The 15678-nt window shown below is 43.4% G+C and overlaps 1 protein-coding gene across 18 annotated transcripts in view; it reads left to right on the plus strand.

Annotated features, from left to right (window-relative positions):
- TCF12 (transcription factor 12) overlaps nt 1–15678 on the plus strand; it is a 322678-nt gene that overhangs the window by 244070 nt on the left and 62930 nt on the right. For 9 of the 18 annotated variants that reach the window (XM_090028814.1, XM_090028822.1, XM_090028823.1 and 6 more), the window contains one exon: nt 6153–6205. The exons of the other annotated variants lie outside the window; for them this stretch is intronic. In XM_090028814.1, coding sequence (XP_089884940.1) covers nt 6153–6205 — 53 coding nt within the window. The remainder of the gene's footprint in view (nt 1–6152; nt 6206–15678) is intronic. 18 annotated transcript variants of the gene reach the window in all.

The following is a 15678-nucleotide window of genomic DNA, read 5'->3' on the forward strand; positions in this document are numbered from 1 at the left end:
TGTTAATGATCAATATAGTAATTAATAGGAGGGAAAAAACTGTTTCTTTGGTGTATGCTATTAGATGGAAAAAAAATTTTCTGTTAAAATATGTCTGAACGAAGTTACATAAAATTAATTGCAACTAAATAACATTATGTACAGCATATTCTAGAGATGTTAAGAGATAAGTGGATCTTAATATGTATTTCACTAGTAGTCACTAACAGAATAGTTGACAGCGGTAGCCTCCATGGCAGGGGCGGGCAGAATATGGCTCACAGACTGGATCCAGCCCACTAGGTCATTCTATCCAGCTTGTGGGGCCCCTAAAACATTTAGAAAATTTATATTTATCTGCCCCTGACTGCTTGTCAAAGATGACAGGGGCAGTAGGACCCAGGGGAAGCTACCAGCAGGACCAAACCGCTGCAGAAGCAAGGCCAGCCCGGCTCCCCCCCCGCCCCCTTCCCTCCTCCACTGCTCCCAGCCAGAAGCTTTTGGTCTGGGACCCTGGGGCTGTTCCAGCCTCCCTCCACCAGAGAGGGATATTCACACAAGAAAGGGGGGGTGGGAAGGGAGGCAGGGAGGGACTGCAGGTGATCACCCCAGTCCTCAGGGTCGGTCCAGGCAAGCTCCTGTGGTCCCAGTACTACAGATGGGAACCACGTGGTGCCACAGTGGCTGGCAGAGGGGAGGGTGTGTGTGTGGAGAGAAGCAACAGCAGCTGTGGGCAGGCAAGTTAACAAATGGCTGTGACGGGTGGGGGGAAGGGGTAGTGAGCAGGCATGCAGAATGCTGTGACAGCTGGGCAGGAGTGCGGGGCTTGTGCTGGTGTGCCAGGGCCAGCAGGGGCCCAGGGTCCAGCTCCCCCCTCTCCCTGCTGGCATAGCCTGGCCCAGCTCCGTAGAGGTTCTGCTGGACCACACCCTGTGCTCCTATTGCCCCACTCTGGGCCCTGCCAGTGCTGGCTCTGGCACACTGGCACAGGCCCCGTGCTCCTGCTTAGCTGTTGCTGCACTACATGTGCCCTCTCATGTCCTGGGCACGCAACAGGGCTGGTGCAGCTCCGCAGTGGGACTATCTTCCTTTCTAGGCAGCCCAGGCTGTGGCAGCTCCTTTGCTGCTGCCACTGGCCCCAGCCTTGCAGTACAGGAGGGGACCAACACACACAGCTCAGACCCCCTGCTCTGGCTCCAGGCTCCTCGTCTGGGTTCGGCAGCAGCAGTGCTAGATGAACTGCTGCTCAGCAGGGGCCGGCAATTATTTTGGGCAGAGGACTGCTTACTGAGTTTTGTCAAGCCATCGAGGACCACATGACAGGCAGCCAGGGGCAGATGAATATTTATTTACTAAATTTTTTAGGGGCCCCACAGGCCAGATAGAATGGCCTGGTGGGTTGCATCTGGCCCGTGGGCCGCATTTTGCCCACCCCTAGCCTAGAGCCTGTGCAGGGCTGCCCTGTGTCTCCACTGCCTCTGGGCTGCCCAGTATAGCAGTAGTGACAGTGCAAAATAGCCACAGGGCAGCCCCGAGGCAGTAGTGATGGAGCCGCACCACAGTCTGGTGTGGGCTCCAGGTGGCTGCACCAAAAACTGCCCAAAAGTGGCAAGGGGGAGGGGCCACTTTGCCCTGAGCCAAGTAATTATTTCTGCCTGGCACTGCCTCTGCTGCTGCTCAGCCCAGACGGACAAGCCTGGAGCTGGTGCGAGGCACACAGGCTTGGGGCTGCACGCACTAGTCCCTGCCACTACTGCAGGGCTGGGGGCAGCAGTAGCAGCAGCAGCCGGAATGAGGTGTCCCAGGTCTGCTGCATGCCCAGGGGTAGCAGGATGTGTCACAGCTGGGTAGTACGGAGTGGGCGCGGGGCACGCTGGGGCTTCACGCCATTGGCAGCAGTGGCAGGGAGGTGCCACAGGATCCACGGGCTCTGGGTTGTTGCAGGGTGGAGGTAGGTGCTGAGCAGCTCGGTGCGCACAGAGGGATTCCCATGCATACCCTCATAGCCACCCATCCCCCACACATAATACACACCCTAGAAGTACTATACCCACTCTCACACTGACGTACCCATGGGGGGAGCCCCGCTCACTGCTTTACACCCCCCCACCACACACCCCCTCACCCACCCTCCCCCTCCACACACCTCACAGCCCCCCCCCAAATTTCATACCCAACCCCCCACACATACCCACAAACTTCCCATACTCACCCACCCATGCACTCACAGCTCCCCACAAACCTCACACCCACTTACCCACTCCCCCTGACATCCCTCCACACTCCACACAATATATAAGAGTAAGACTTCATTTTGAGCTATTATTCAGTCACTTCTATATACACAGCAGAAATGCAGTAAGGACAAAAATATATTTTTTTAGTTAAATTAAAATATATTATTATGGAGGTTTGATTTTTAGTATATAATTTGGAGTTTTTTCCAGTTCTAAGATGGCAAACCCTCTTTCCAAAAGGAGTACCTCCAGGGGGCATGGGGAGGGACTTCCAGTGGCAAAGGTCAGAGGTTAGGGGCAGGACTTCCAGTCCGAAGATGGCAGCTAGGGGTTGGGGTGTTTGTCAAGGGGCGGGGCTACCCTTGCGGCCCTCAACAGCTCATCAAAACATATTAAGCGGTCCTTGAGTTAAAATAATTGCTCGCCCCTGCTCTTCTATCAAGTTTGGAAATCAGGGGTATCAAAGATATGGCTCACAGAGCCCTGTGATCTGGCCTGTGATGCTGCCTGGGGGTCTCTGACCGGCCCCACATGCTGAACACAGTGGCCCCAGATCTGTGTGTGGCATGCAAAGACAGTCTGGAGCATGCTGGGTGCAGTATGTAAGGCTGGTGCTTCCTGTGCTGTACACATATTTCCTATGGTGTATACACTCACCAGCCATGTTTGACCCCATGTGCTCTGTGCAGCATGTGTGCCAGCTCCATCATCATGCACTGCATGGAGCACTCGCCATACTGGATCCATGCACTGTCATGCATGTGGTGCCTACATGAGGCAACTCTGGATCTTGGCACCCATTACTAGTTTGTGGCCCCAATCCGGCCCCAATCCAGCCCCAAGGGACTGGGTGAATTGCCAGATAAGTTTGATGCCCCTGAGTTGTACAATCCAATATTTAATTATTTGTATTCTGAAATTATTCCAATTTGAAAACTTTTGGGGTTTTTGCGTGTGTTATTTCTTTTACTTAAATCCTCTGATACTCTTTTTTTAGATTAGTGAAATTGCTATAGTTCTGTGTTTTTGTTTCTGCACATTTCTAACTTTTTCTTCCTTGTGGTATTCTTATCGTCACATGTTTGGGGTCTGTCAAATTAAGACTCATTGTCACTACAACCCAGCATATATTTCTACTTAACTTTACAACTCCAACTATTGTTTACTTCCAACAAACTTTTATCACACAGCAATTTCTTGGAGTAGGGTTTTAACAGTTAATAGGAATTATCCATTCACAGGATTTATTGATACAGGGCATGAATTTGTTTGAAATAATGTTTTGCATTTCTTTAATTAGAAAAAGCTGATCTTATGGACCTGTATTTTTAAAAATTAAAACTAACAGCTGTTGATGTTTCTGTTGCTGACATCCAAACCTATCCGCCAAAATAACTGCCATCTCATTCAGGGTTGATATTTAAAAATCTATATAGTATTTTTTTTAAGTATTCATTAGTGTAGATGAGAACTCATAATAATTAAACTGCAGCACTTTCCAGAACTAAGAGGAATGCAGTAAAACATCTTACCAGGATTCTTGTTTTGGATTGTTCAGGAAAGTCTTTCATTTTCTGGTTTTGGTCTTTACTCCCATTGATTTAACAGACAGGATACCTGATACCACATTACAGTTTTACTGCTAAACAGTATGGGACATTGACATTCACTGTTGCATTGTCACTGATGGGTGTGAAACATTCAGAATGGGACCCCAAACCAGACCAAGTTAGGCTATATTTATGTTCTGTTACAAACTTGAAATTTCATGTGGAAACTGAGTAGTTTAATGTGTTTTTGCTTCAAAATAAGAAAACAAATTGGTGTACGCAGAGAAGTTTCACTCTTAAGGTTTGTGGTTTGTTAGAAGATAAAAATAAAGGTGGCTAAATCTTTCTAAAACCTTCAATGATATCCTTTTTCTTTGGTTTGCTGGAACTGGATGGATGTGAATCAGGACCTGAGGGTTTGTGGTCATAAATATGCAGCCCCCAAATTTTTTTCAGGCATGAATCCACTTAGAGACAATAAGTTCTTGCAAACCCCGTGCATACAGATATTACTGTTCATATAGCTGCAATTAACCAGCGTAAGATCGGACATGCAAACAATTACCACAGAGCATCAGAGGAACTCTAAGTCCCTGTGTCCTGTTAATTATGGGTACCGAAACTGTCCTTGTACCTGCAATGACTCTGCAGTAAGTGAAAGGTAAACTGAGGCAACTTATCTCTGCTTCATTCAGGTAAGCTTCTGAACTAGGTCTCACTGCGTGGTAGTTGAGGGCACAGAGACAGTACAGAGTATCTGAGATTTTAGATTAGAATGGCTCTCAGAGCCGCTGTAATTAAAGCACTCCCCCTCCCCACCCTCGGAGCATGTGTATAAATGCCCACTATGGGTAATTATGAACAAGTGAGGCACTGTAAACCCTGTTCCCTGTTAATTGTGTATACTGGCTAATCATAGTTGTGAGAAGATTAGGTGATCCAGGGGCTGTTGGCACTTCATGCTAAATTGCTGCAATCCCTATCTCAAGAGCTACTGTTTTAAAGTATGGAAATACATTCTCAACCCCACTTCCCAGGAAGAATGTGAACAGTAAGCTTGGGGTCTTGTTTACTTTGGGATTTTCCATTCAGATTAATTTCCCTAATTTAAAAATAGATCAGTTAACCCATGTTAACTTCTGTATGGACACACTCCTTCTGAGTTACAATGTAAATGGAATTAAAGGCAGTTTAATTCTGAATGAGAGACATCCACTCCCAAGTTTGTGTGAGGTGCTGTGGTTTAATTAATCTAATTTGAATTCACACCTTTAGTTGGGAATAAATTCTCTACATGGCCCAGTATAGACATGCCCTTGAAAAATATAACTGTGTCTTCCAAACAGTAGCTTTTCTCTAAATTGGCACCTAGGGCATGCAATAGTAGATGCATACTGTGGAGAAATGTGGAATGGGAGGAAAAGTTAATGAAGTTCATTACTTTGCTGCTCTTGGAATTACTTGCCTTTTTACATAATAGAAAGAGTAATTAATTTTTAGCTAGTCATATACTGACATTAAATTCACTATAGTAAATTCTACATCAAATTGGACAAGTTTTTATGTTTGAAGACTGGATACATCTGAAGTACAGATGATAACATCAGGTAATTTAGTTATGGGGTGCATCTGTTGTACTGGGTGTCTTAATTTGCTTGGTGACTATGCCAGTTCAGCTAAAATTTATTTTGTGCATAGTTTTTAAGTTTTTTTACTTACACAGCCACTTAGGTTGGCTTCTTTTTTATACTAATGAGAGAGAGGGTGCTATATTCCCAACTTTCCTAATGTTTTGAAATGCTCTGAGTTGTCTCGATGACTTCCGGAAGGTAGCTGAAATACTTTGTTACTGCTAGTAGGTTTTGTGATGCAGCAAACTCAGTATGTCAGTGTTTTAATCCACTTAGTGATGCTCCTGTTTTGAAGTCAGTTTAAATTAATTTGGATTTTAATGCGTCACTGAGATACTTCTTAATAGTAATTTTACCAAGAACACAAGCAGGGAAACTTTGTCCAAAAATTACTTTCTGTCTCTCTCTCTTTCTCCTGTACATCACAGGCCACTGTTTAATAAGTACATTAGGGTCTTGGGGTACCTGATAGTGGTACCCATTTCAGGAGTGACTTTCTTTTGAAGACAATCCCCTGAGATCAAAGGTAATATGAGCAAGGCACTATTTTAGAAAAGGCTACACAAAATTTACTTACTAGCTCCTTGTTTTAGTATATAAGATACATTTCATTGATTTGGAGGAATAGATGCATGAAGCTGGAAAATAGCAAATGCATTTCAAAAAGAAAATAATCAATTGTTTGTTGCGGGTGTTTGTTCTTTTTAATCTTTCTTACACAGCATAGCTGATGAAATGTGTTTTTCTGTGTGCAGATCCTTTACAAACAAAGAAAGTAAGGAAGGTGCCCCCTGGTTTGCCTTCTTCTGTAAGTACTGACATTTTAACTCCTAACCAAAAGGGCTTAGACCACTCTATTTACTTGATATACATATCATTTAAGTTATCATTAGGAAAACTTCATCCAGGGTTCACAAATAAGCCAACCTAGATAACTGGGAGTGGTTCCTAAGATCTAAATACACATTTGATGTGTAGTTTTTAGATTTCATAGTAGTGATTTGTAGCTTACTCATATGCTCTTACCCACTTGTCCCTGTCATTTGAATTCCCCTCTTGGGAAGAGAGCTGGGCCAGGAGCTGTCAAAGAAGATCTCCTGTACAGGTCTTTTGATGTTTAATTAGTCATTATGTTGCTGAACAGGAGGACAGACAGAGATTAATAGCTGAGAATCTTAGAAATTTACATTTGTAATAATCCCAGTGGAGCTGAAGACATTAAGATTCGGAGGACATGTACAGCTCAGCTTGCCTCAGTAGGACTGAGGTTATTAATATGCATAAATCACCAAGTCAGATGTTCATTGTGAAGCCCTGGTGGATTTTAAAGCCTTCATTAAGCCTTTCCTAACTTCAGCCTAGCATCAGGAAGGCTTTCAAGCAACTAGTTTGTTGATCCCTCTTTGCTCGAAAATTTATCCTTTGAGAATAAAGGGCTTTGATGAAAAAGGTTGGAAGGGTTTTGGTGGAAAAATCATTAATGGCTGTGATAATCTAATGCTATAGGGGTGTTTTGTGGTATTAAATATGCTTTATTCTTTAAAGGAAGAAAATTGTTTATAAATGAATCTGCATTTAAAAATCCACGTGAAGTGAAAAATCCCCAGTGAAGTGAAGGACAGGATTTTTTTTTCTGTTCAGAACAAACAAGAGGGGAGGGGGGAGAAGCTCTGCTGCCTTGCGGGGTACATCTCTTTGTTGTGTAAATGGATGTTGGGCTTTTATTTGGCAGTACTTAACACATGGGCGCAGGTGCACATGGATGAGTCATAACTCAAAGCCAGATAGGCTGAATAGAACATACTGCACAGGCTACAGTAATATAGTAGGAGCAAAATGGGTCTGATCTTTTTATTTTGTATTAAGTCTGAAGTATAGATGGTGTCTTCTAGTTTCCCCCACCCTCACTGTGACATATACAAAAACCTGCATCTGAAATTCTATTTTAACCATACTTCCAGATGGAACTGAGATAGTTTAGACAGCCTGGGGCAGCTGTGCTCTGAACCTGCAGCCTACCTGGAAGCCAGGATTGCAGCTGCAGGCACTCTTAAAAGCTTTTGCTTGCATAAGCACTTGGGCCCCACTAGAGGCTGAATGGCTGCTTGATAAACAAAATGAACACAATGCCTCAAATCATTATTCCCGAGGCCAGGAATATTTTTTTTTCAGCAGCAGCTAAAAATAGTTTGGCAATTTACATTTTAACAGTTGTATGTTATGCAGGGATGGCTTTACAGTCTAGCAGATGATTTCTGCTAGATTAACAGAAATATATTAAAAATGACAGACTAGCTAAAACATGTAACAGTGCAATTTTCATGTAATTTATTACTATAATTCTAGGAGAGTAATAAAAGTTAAATTATATATTAATATTTAGTAGTAGTGCCCAGGTAAAGAGATCATATTAGCCAGTGAAAAATGTATCTAATTTCTCTTACCAAGCATTAATTTTAAGAAGTGGCATGTGTTTAATGTTTCTTATTTCATTTTTCATCTACCAAATGAAGAAAGAGGGTAGAAAAAAGGCTGATTTTATTAAATGTTGAACAAACCTCAGTGATGAAGATGGAGCAGTAACTGTGAATCATCAGTGATCTGTATGGACTTAATGCAGTTTTTAAAATGCATGGTTTCCATATGTTTGTGTTTCCGTTCTGAGCATAGCTACTACAGAAGTTGACAACAAATTAAATTAAACTCAGTTTTTTTTAATGTAAGGTATGTTGGTTGTGGATAATGGCATAAAATAAAATTTACTGAGCATTAAAGAAGCTTGAATCTTTAAAGGATGAAAGCACTCAGATAATTTTTGTGACTTTCTAACAAGTCAGACTGCATTTTGGCAAAGCTAAAAATGGAATTGGTTTATTTAATCTCCTTTTGCTACAAATTATCATTAGATAGAAAATGACAAAGGAGAGAAAAGAAGCTTTAATTGTTACTTTTTACAAACCATAGGAAGAGAGTTGGCTTTTTAATTTTGAGTTGCTAGAAGATTGATTTCTGTAATGCTTTCTAGTCATAATGGATTTTACATAAGTATGAATGTTTCTTAGTACTTCAGCTTTTAAGGTAATTTTATTTTAACTGGAAAATAAATGATGATCATTTAGTATTATAAGTATTACTATAATAGTCTTCCTGTGGTTTGTGAATACACTTTTTCTCTTTCAGTTTTTTGCTGGATATTGCATGTCAGAAGTTTTTTAGAATTACTTGTTTTGAGAAAAAATATCCACTATGTTCTTGATTGTGCCTAATAATGAAGAGTAGCTACTCAGAAAGTGGTTAGAGGTGAATGAGAGCCTCAGACATTTTGTTGAGCGTTTGCTCAGACTTAAATCTGACTTGAATCTCCTTGTACCCTTTCTGCAAAAATATTTGTGGAAAATCTATTTGGAATGTTTTCCAGCCTCAGAATGACACAGGAAATTGTAGATTTCAGATGGGTGGGGCTTGACTTGAACCAATCCTCAGAAGACTGGTATGCAGATATTCAGATCAAACTAGGCCCTTTGAATCTTACATCTGCACAAGCATAATGTACAAGGAGAGAAGAAAATCATAAACTCTGTACTGTCCAGTAATTTTTCACAGTAGCCTACTTGAGTGTTTCCTTAGACAAGACTTATGTAGCATGGAATACATATGTTTATATTTCCCTTTATTAGGTGCTTTCCTTGAGAGATTCAAAACCCCAGCAGATTCTGTGAGCTTTCCTTTTGATTGTGCGAGTTACCTTAGCCCAGTCAGGGAACAGAATTAATACCATGTGACTGGAGGCCAGTTGTAACTAATCAGTGGAGCACACATTTTGAGTCTATACTGAGCACTTGCAAGGAAGAGTACAGTCTTCAGAGGAAAAATTAAAACTTCAAGCTCATTTGAATATATGCCAAAATCCAATTATGACTATTCCAAAGAATAATATTTACTTCTTAGTTTTTCATAGATTCATAGACATCAGGGCTGGAAGGGACCTCGGGAGATCATCGAGTCCAGCCCCCTGCCCAAAGGGCAGGAAGTCAGCTGGGGTCATAGGATCCCAGCAAGATAAGCATCCAATTTACTCTTGAAGGTGCTCAATGTAGGTGCTTGAACCACCTCCGCTGGCAGACTGTTCCAGACCTTGGGGGCTCGGACAGTAAAGAAATTCTTCCTTATGTCCAGCCTGAAGCGGTCTTGTAGGAGTTTGTGACCATTCGACCTAGTCATCCCTTGGGGCGCTCTGGTGAACAAACGTTCCCCCAGATCCTGGTGGTCACCCCTGATAAACTTATAGGTGGCCATCAGATCATCCCTGAGCCTGCGCTTTTCCAGGCTAAGCAGTCCCATGTCTCTCAGCCTATCATCGTAAGATCTGTTTTCCTGACCTCTGATTATGCACGTGGCTCTCCTCCGGACTCTCTCAAGCTTCTCCACATCCTTTTTGAATTGTGGAGCCCAAAACTGGACGCAGTACTCCAGCTGCGGCCTCACCAAGGCCGAGGACAGGGGAGAATGACGTCCTGGGATTTTCTCGAGAAGCATCTATGGATGCAAGCCAGCGTTTTGGTCGCTTTACTAGCCGCAGCATTGCGTTGCAGGCTCATGTTCATCTTGTGGTCAATGATGACCCCCAAGTCTCTTTCTTCTGTAGTGCTATCCAACATAGCACTGCCAAGCCTATAAGGATGCTGCAGGTTTTTCCTCCCAAGGTGGAGAACCTTGCATTTTTCGGTGTTAGACACCATCAGGTTCTCGTCCGCCCATTTGCTGAGCTTGTCCAGGTCAGCCTGGATCACCCACCTGCCTTCTGGCGTGGATGCTTTGCCCCAAAGTTTGGTGTCATCGGCGAACTTGGCCAGTCCACTCCTGACTCCAATGTCCACATCATTAATGAAGATGTTGAACAGTATGGGTCCAAGGACAGAGCCTTGAGGGACCCCACCGGTCACAGAGCACCACAATGAGTGACTGCCATCTATTACAACCCTCTGGGTCCGACCATGGAGGCAATTTCCCAGCCAGCGGATCGTGGTGGAGCCAAGGCCACAACTGGTCAGTTTAGCCAAGAGGTGATCATGGGATACCATATCAAAGGCTGTTTTTGAAGTCAAGATATATGACGTCAATCTCTTCTCCCTCGTCCAGGTGATAGGTCACCTGGTCATAGAAGGAAATGAGATTGGTCAAACAAGACCTACCCACAACAAACCCGTGCTGGCTATCCCTTAGGATGTTAGCCTGGGCCAGTCCCTCAAGGATGGCCTCCTTAATAAACTTTTCTAAGATCTTCCCCAGGATAGAAGTCAGGCTAATGGGCCTGTAGTTAGCCGGATCCACTCTCCTCCCTTTCTTGAAGATCGGCACCACATTGGCCTTCTTCCAGTCTTCGGGCACTACACCAGAGCGCCAGGAGTTTTCAAAGATCCGTGCCAGGGGCTGGGCTATGACGCTCGCCAGCTCCTTGAGTACCCTGGGGTGCAGATTGTCAGGGCCGGCTGACTTGAAGGTATCCAGCTTCTCAAGACGTTCCTTCACGAGGTCAGCATTTATGGAGGGTAGGGGATCCCCATCACCCGGATCTCCCTGTCCCATAGCAAGCATGGGTGTCCCATGGGACTGATGAAAGACTGACGCAAAGTACCTATTTAATAGGTTGGCTTTTTCCTAGGCGTCAGTTGCCAGTTGACCCATCTGGTTTAGCAGTGGTCCAACGTTGCCCTTGCTTTTCCTCCAGCTCCCCACATACCTGAAAAAGGACTTTTTGTTGTCCTTGATGCTTGAAGCTAGTTGGAGTTCAGTTGCAGCCTTGGCTTTCCTGGTTTGCTCCCTGCAGGACCTGACCAGTGTAGAATAATCCTCCCTGGAGGTGAATCCCATCCTCCATCCATTGTTGGCTTTGCTTTTTAGCCGCAGGAGGTCCGCTCGGTCCCTGGAGAGCCAGGGGGGCTGCCGTGCCTTCTTGCTGCCTTTCCTCTGTGTTGGAATAGATTTAGCTTGTGCATTGAGGATCGCTTCCTTGAGAAGCAACCACTCTTCTTGAACTTCCATCTCCCTGGGGTCACGGTCCCTGAGGGCCTGACCGACAAGCCTCTTGAGCTTGTCAAAGTCGGCTTTTCTGAAGTCAAGGACTTCTGTGTTGCTGACTGACTTGCCAGCCTTACGGCGGATGGTGAAGGTGATCAGCTCGTGGTCGCTGTCACCCAGCTTCCCATCTATCACTAGGTCGCCGATTAGGTCGTCCCCCGTAGCCAGTACCAGGTCAAGCAGCGCTTTGCCTCTCGTTGGCCCATAGACTTCTTGAGTCAGGTAGAGGTCATCCACATATGAGAGAAAGCTTTGTGACTGCTCTTCATCAGAAAAAGTCTAAATATTCAGTTAAAATATTGGTTCAATTCTAATTAATGCCATAACAATGTTTAACTTGCATTAATAATTGTACTAAATATTAAAAATCAAGAAGATTAATGTCAGAAATATTTTTAGAGTAAACTTTTGCTACTTAATCTACCTCATCCTAAATATACTGTGTATTCAAGGTCACAGTCTTATGTTGATTTGTCTTCTGTCTTTTGATTAACCCTGCTTACCTAGATAAGTTTTTATTTTTTTATTTTTATTGTGTATTAAGTTTAAAAACTGAGGTTTTTAAAACAGAAGTACAGAATTTGCATGTTTACATACTCTTCAGTATTTTGATAAGTGTGTTACCTAAGACTTCACAAAATTATTCTGGTATAAAATCTAAACTTTAAAAGACATCAGCTTAATAGGAAATTAAAAGTAAAGTCCTTTTCCTAAAGTCCACTTTAATTTTGCAGTATATTTAGGGGAAACTAATTCATAGTTTGGTTATGGGAGCTTTGACACATCTCCCTGTAGATGATATATGCCAGTTGTATGTACCAATTTATCATTTACAGTAAGAATTCCACTACAGAACAGTGGTGTAACCAGAATAATGTGTGTAAGCTGTTGTACTGGTGTAGAGGGAAAGATGCATGAGAACATATATATATAGAGAGAGGGATCCCAGAAACTTTCTTTATACCTAGGAGAGAGACAGATAGAAAAAACCCTAACACGGAGTGCCCAATTTGGTTTCTGCTGAGGTTATTGCAAATCTGAGTGGCAGTGAGAGGAAGTTAACTATGTTAGTCTGAAGTCAGTCGAAAGTCAGATAGCTATACGCCTTTAGTAAGCAACTGTCCATCCTCTGGATCATGGTGTACATCTAAGAAGACTAGTCAGGTTCCTAATGAATCTAGTTGCAATCATCACACCAAGACCTTTATCACATACACCTAGGCAAGAATATGGAGGAGTGAAGACCACCCAAGACCTACTGTCCCCCCGTTACACCACTGAGACAGAATCTAAAGGCTAGAGTGAATCCTGATGTTCAGTGCCTCAATAGTTTTAGCTTCTGCCAGAGAGCAATGGACAAGAACTGCTGTTGACAGCCTAATGCCTCAGAGAGGGCACATTTCTGTCAGGATGATGCCCCTTAGCATTTCTCCAACCAGGGAGTACCCACAAGGCAGTGAGGGCCAGGGTTTTGAGGCACCCTATACTCGCCTTACTCTGGAGGTTGCATCATTGTGGTATTGTATAGGAGCTACCCCACCACAAGTAACTCCACCATGTTGCACCAGGTTCTCTAGCTGGATAAGTTTATGGTCATACCCAGGGCCACATATGTAGGCTAACTAAATAAAATGTATAGCAAAGGAGCACAGTGCACTTCATCAGATGTAAAAATAGTTTGGGTTGCATATGTAGGTGGAAAATGAAAAAGAGGCTTTATATCTACTTTCCAAGGATTGGATTTACACCTCCCATGTCCCTTAGGGATAGAGTTGGGCAATTACTGTGTGAAGACACTAAACAGGAAGCATGCTTAAAGTTCCTGAAGAAAGATAATAGGTCACATAGTCTGTTCTGTTCCTGAAGGCAACTTCAGGTAGGGAGACTGCTTTGTAATGAAGAAGTGTGGGGGTTAATGAGTTAGTTTACATATTTACATAAATATCTAGGCTTTTGAATGTATATCTGAATCCTAATTTTTAGGCCCAAAATAATGAAGCTATATTAGAATAGTTTAAAATTTTACAGTGGTGAGTGACTATAAAAAAATCTTTCAGAGCTGGGGACATAGGATCATTGACAATACTAAAAAGTTCACTGGATGATGATGTGGCCAGCTCTGAATTAGTATGCCTTAAGTATCCAGTTTGAAACATGTGGGTGATGATTTTCATTTTCAGAGTCCTTTTACAGAAGTTCATTTTTTATTTTCAAGGTGGTACCACCAGCAGTAGTGCATTAAAATGCTTGAGGGTCATGAGGCATGTGTATTGTCAGTAGGGATTAGGTGACACTTTGGTTGAAAGTACATGTTGTAGAGTTTAGTTTTATTTATTTCTTAATATTTGAATTCTTGTTCTTGCTAAAATTATGGTGTCAAATCCCAGAGTATGACATTAGAAATTTCTTTAGATTTGTACCTGGCTTTGTGGACTGTTGTAGCCATGTAGTGCTGCTCAATTGGTAGATTCACATCCTTTCTCTGTGGTGTCCAACACCTTGAAAGGCGTCAGTAGCTTGTCTAATTCTTGCCATGGTCACCATAATATATTAATATATTTAAAATTTAGAACACTGATGCATAGCTCACAAATTTTGTGGGCAACAGCACTTAGAACTCCTGTTTTATTACTATTGTATCCCCCAGCCCCTGTCCTTCCATATTTCTTCCCTCACTGTATATACCAGTGGTGCCAAACTTTTTGGCCCTGTATACCATATCATGCCCTCAGTCCTGGCCCTGCACACTGAATCAGGCCTGTCATCCCAGCCTCAGACTTGTACATACCAGCCAGTTCCTGCAAATGGGCCATGTCATCTGGCCTATTGGGCTTGAAAATTTAGTGGTGGGGAAGAGGTAGCAGTGTTAATTGCTACCACTCCTCCACCACCAAATTTCTGGACCTTTGCAGAGCCCCTGTAGGCCACAAACCAGATGTGGCCCATAGGCCAGGGGTTCAGCACTCTGCTCTGTTACCCTCAGCTTGTTATGGCTGCCCCTGAATGTAAGTGCTTCACATCAGGGACCTGCCTTCTATTCATAAAGCACTGTGTTTGTCTTTGGTACTGAATAAATTAATGCCTAAATTATCGAAGTCTGAGGATTTTATTATAAACCGAACAAGCTAAGACCTTGGTGTTTTTAAACAGTGGCTGTTTTTGTCTCTCTTATTTTCCGGAGCCTTGAGCAGTGGTTTTCAAACTGTACTGTAGAATTCTGGGGTTCTGCAATATAGGTCATCAGGGGTGGGGTTCTTACAAAGAGATTGAGGGTAGTAGCAGAATTGACTAGAAGGCAGTGCATTGTCATTGCCAAGCCAGGTTGCCTGGCTCCCCATCAGCTCACAGGCTAAAGGTAGGGGTTCCATGGCTGAAAAAATTATGGGCATTTTTAAATGTGCTCTGGGAGGCAGGGTGAGTGCTTTAATTAGAGCAGCTACTCAAGCCGCTCTAATTAAGCATCCAGAGCATCATTTGTATCAGCACCCCCACGCTGAAAAATGGCAGCGGGAGCCCTTTAAAGCTCATCGAATCAGCTTTAGTTAAAGCACCCATGCAACATATTTTAGGATGGAGATGCTGATGTATGTGATACTGGAGTAATTAGCAGTAATTACCATGCTCCACCAGATTCAGTTAATCAAGTCTCCTCTGATGCGTTGTAATTGCAACATGTCAGAGTAGCCTCTCAGCACATATATAAGCACCCAGTATGAAAGTGTTTCTGTGACTCCAGGAAGTTTGTAAGGCAGTGGTCTAGAGCAGTTGTGCTCAACTTTTTGACCCTGTAGGCTAGCTGAATGGTGCAGGGCCAGTCTGTGGGTCAGATGGGTCCTTGGGCCTAGCACAACTCCCTCCCAGGTCGATGCACTGGGATTGGGCCTTGGGGACCACAGTGCCACTGCTGCCCAGCCCCCCTCACTGGGATTAGGTGCTGGGATTGGGCACTAAATCCAATGCATAGGGCCCGGGTGCCACTGTTCCCCCACTGCCAAATTTCTGTAGCTTTGTGGGCTGGATGACATGGCATTCTGGGCCAGTGGTTGAGCACTCCTGGTCTAGAGTATAGTAATTCACTATTTTTGACTTCACTTGAAGCTGATCTGGAAGCAGGAGTAATCATACAGTATGTTTTCCTATCTGCTGTATGGTATGGGAACAGAGAACTAAAAAATCCTCCAAACTTTCAGCTCTTGGTAATTA

This window comes from Crocodylus siamensis, chromosome 15 (assembly GCF_052110815.1).
Source record: "Crocodylus siamensis isolate JL-2025a chromosome 15, ASM5211081v1, whole genome shotgun sequence".
Lineage (NCBI taxonomy): Eukaryota > Metazoa > Chordata > Crocodylia > Crocodylidae > Crocodylus > Crocodylus siamensis.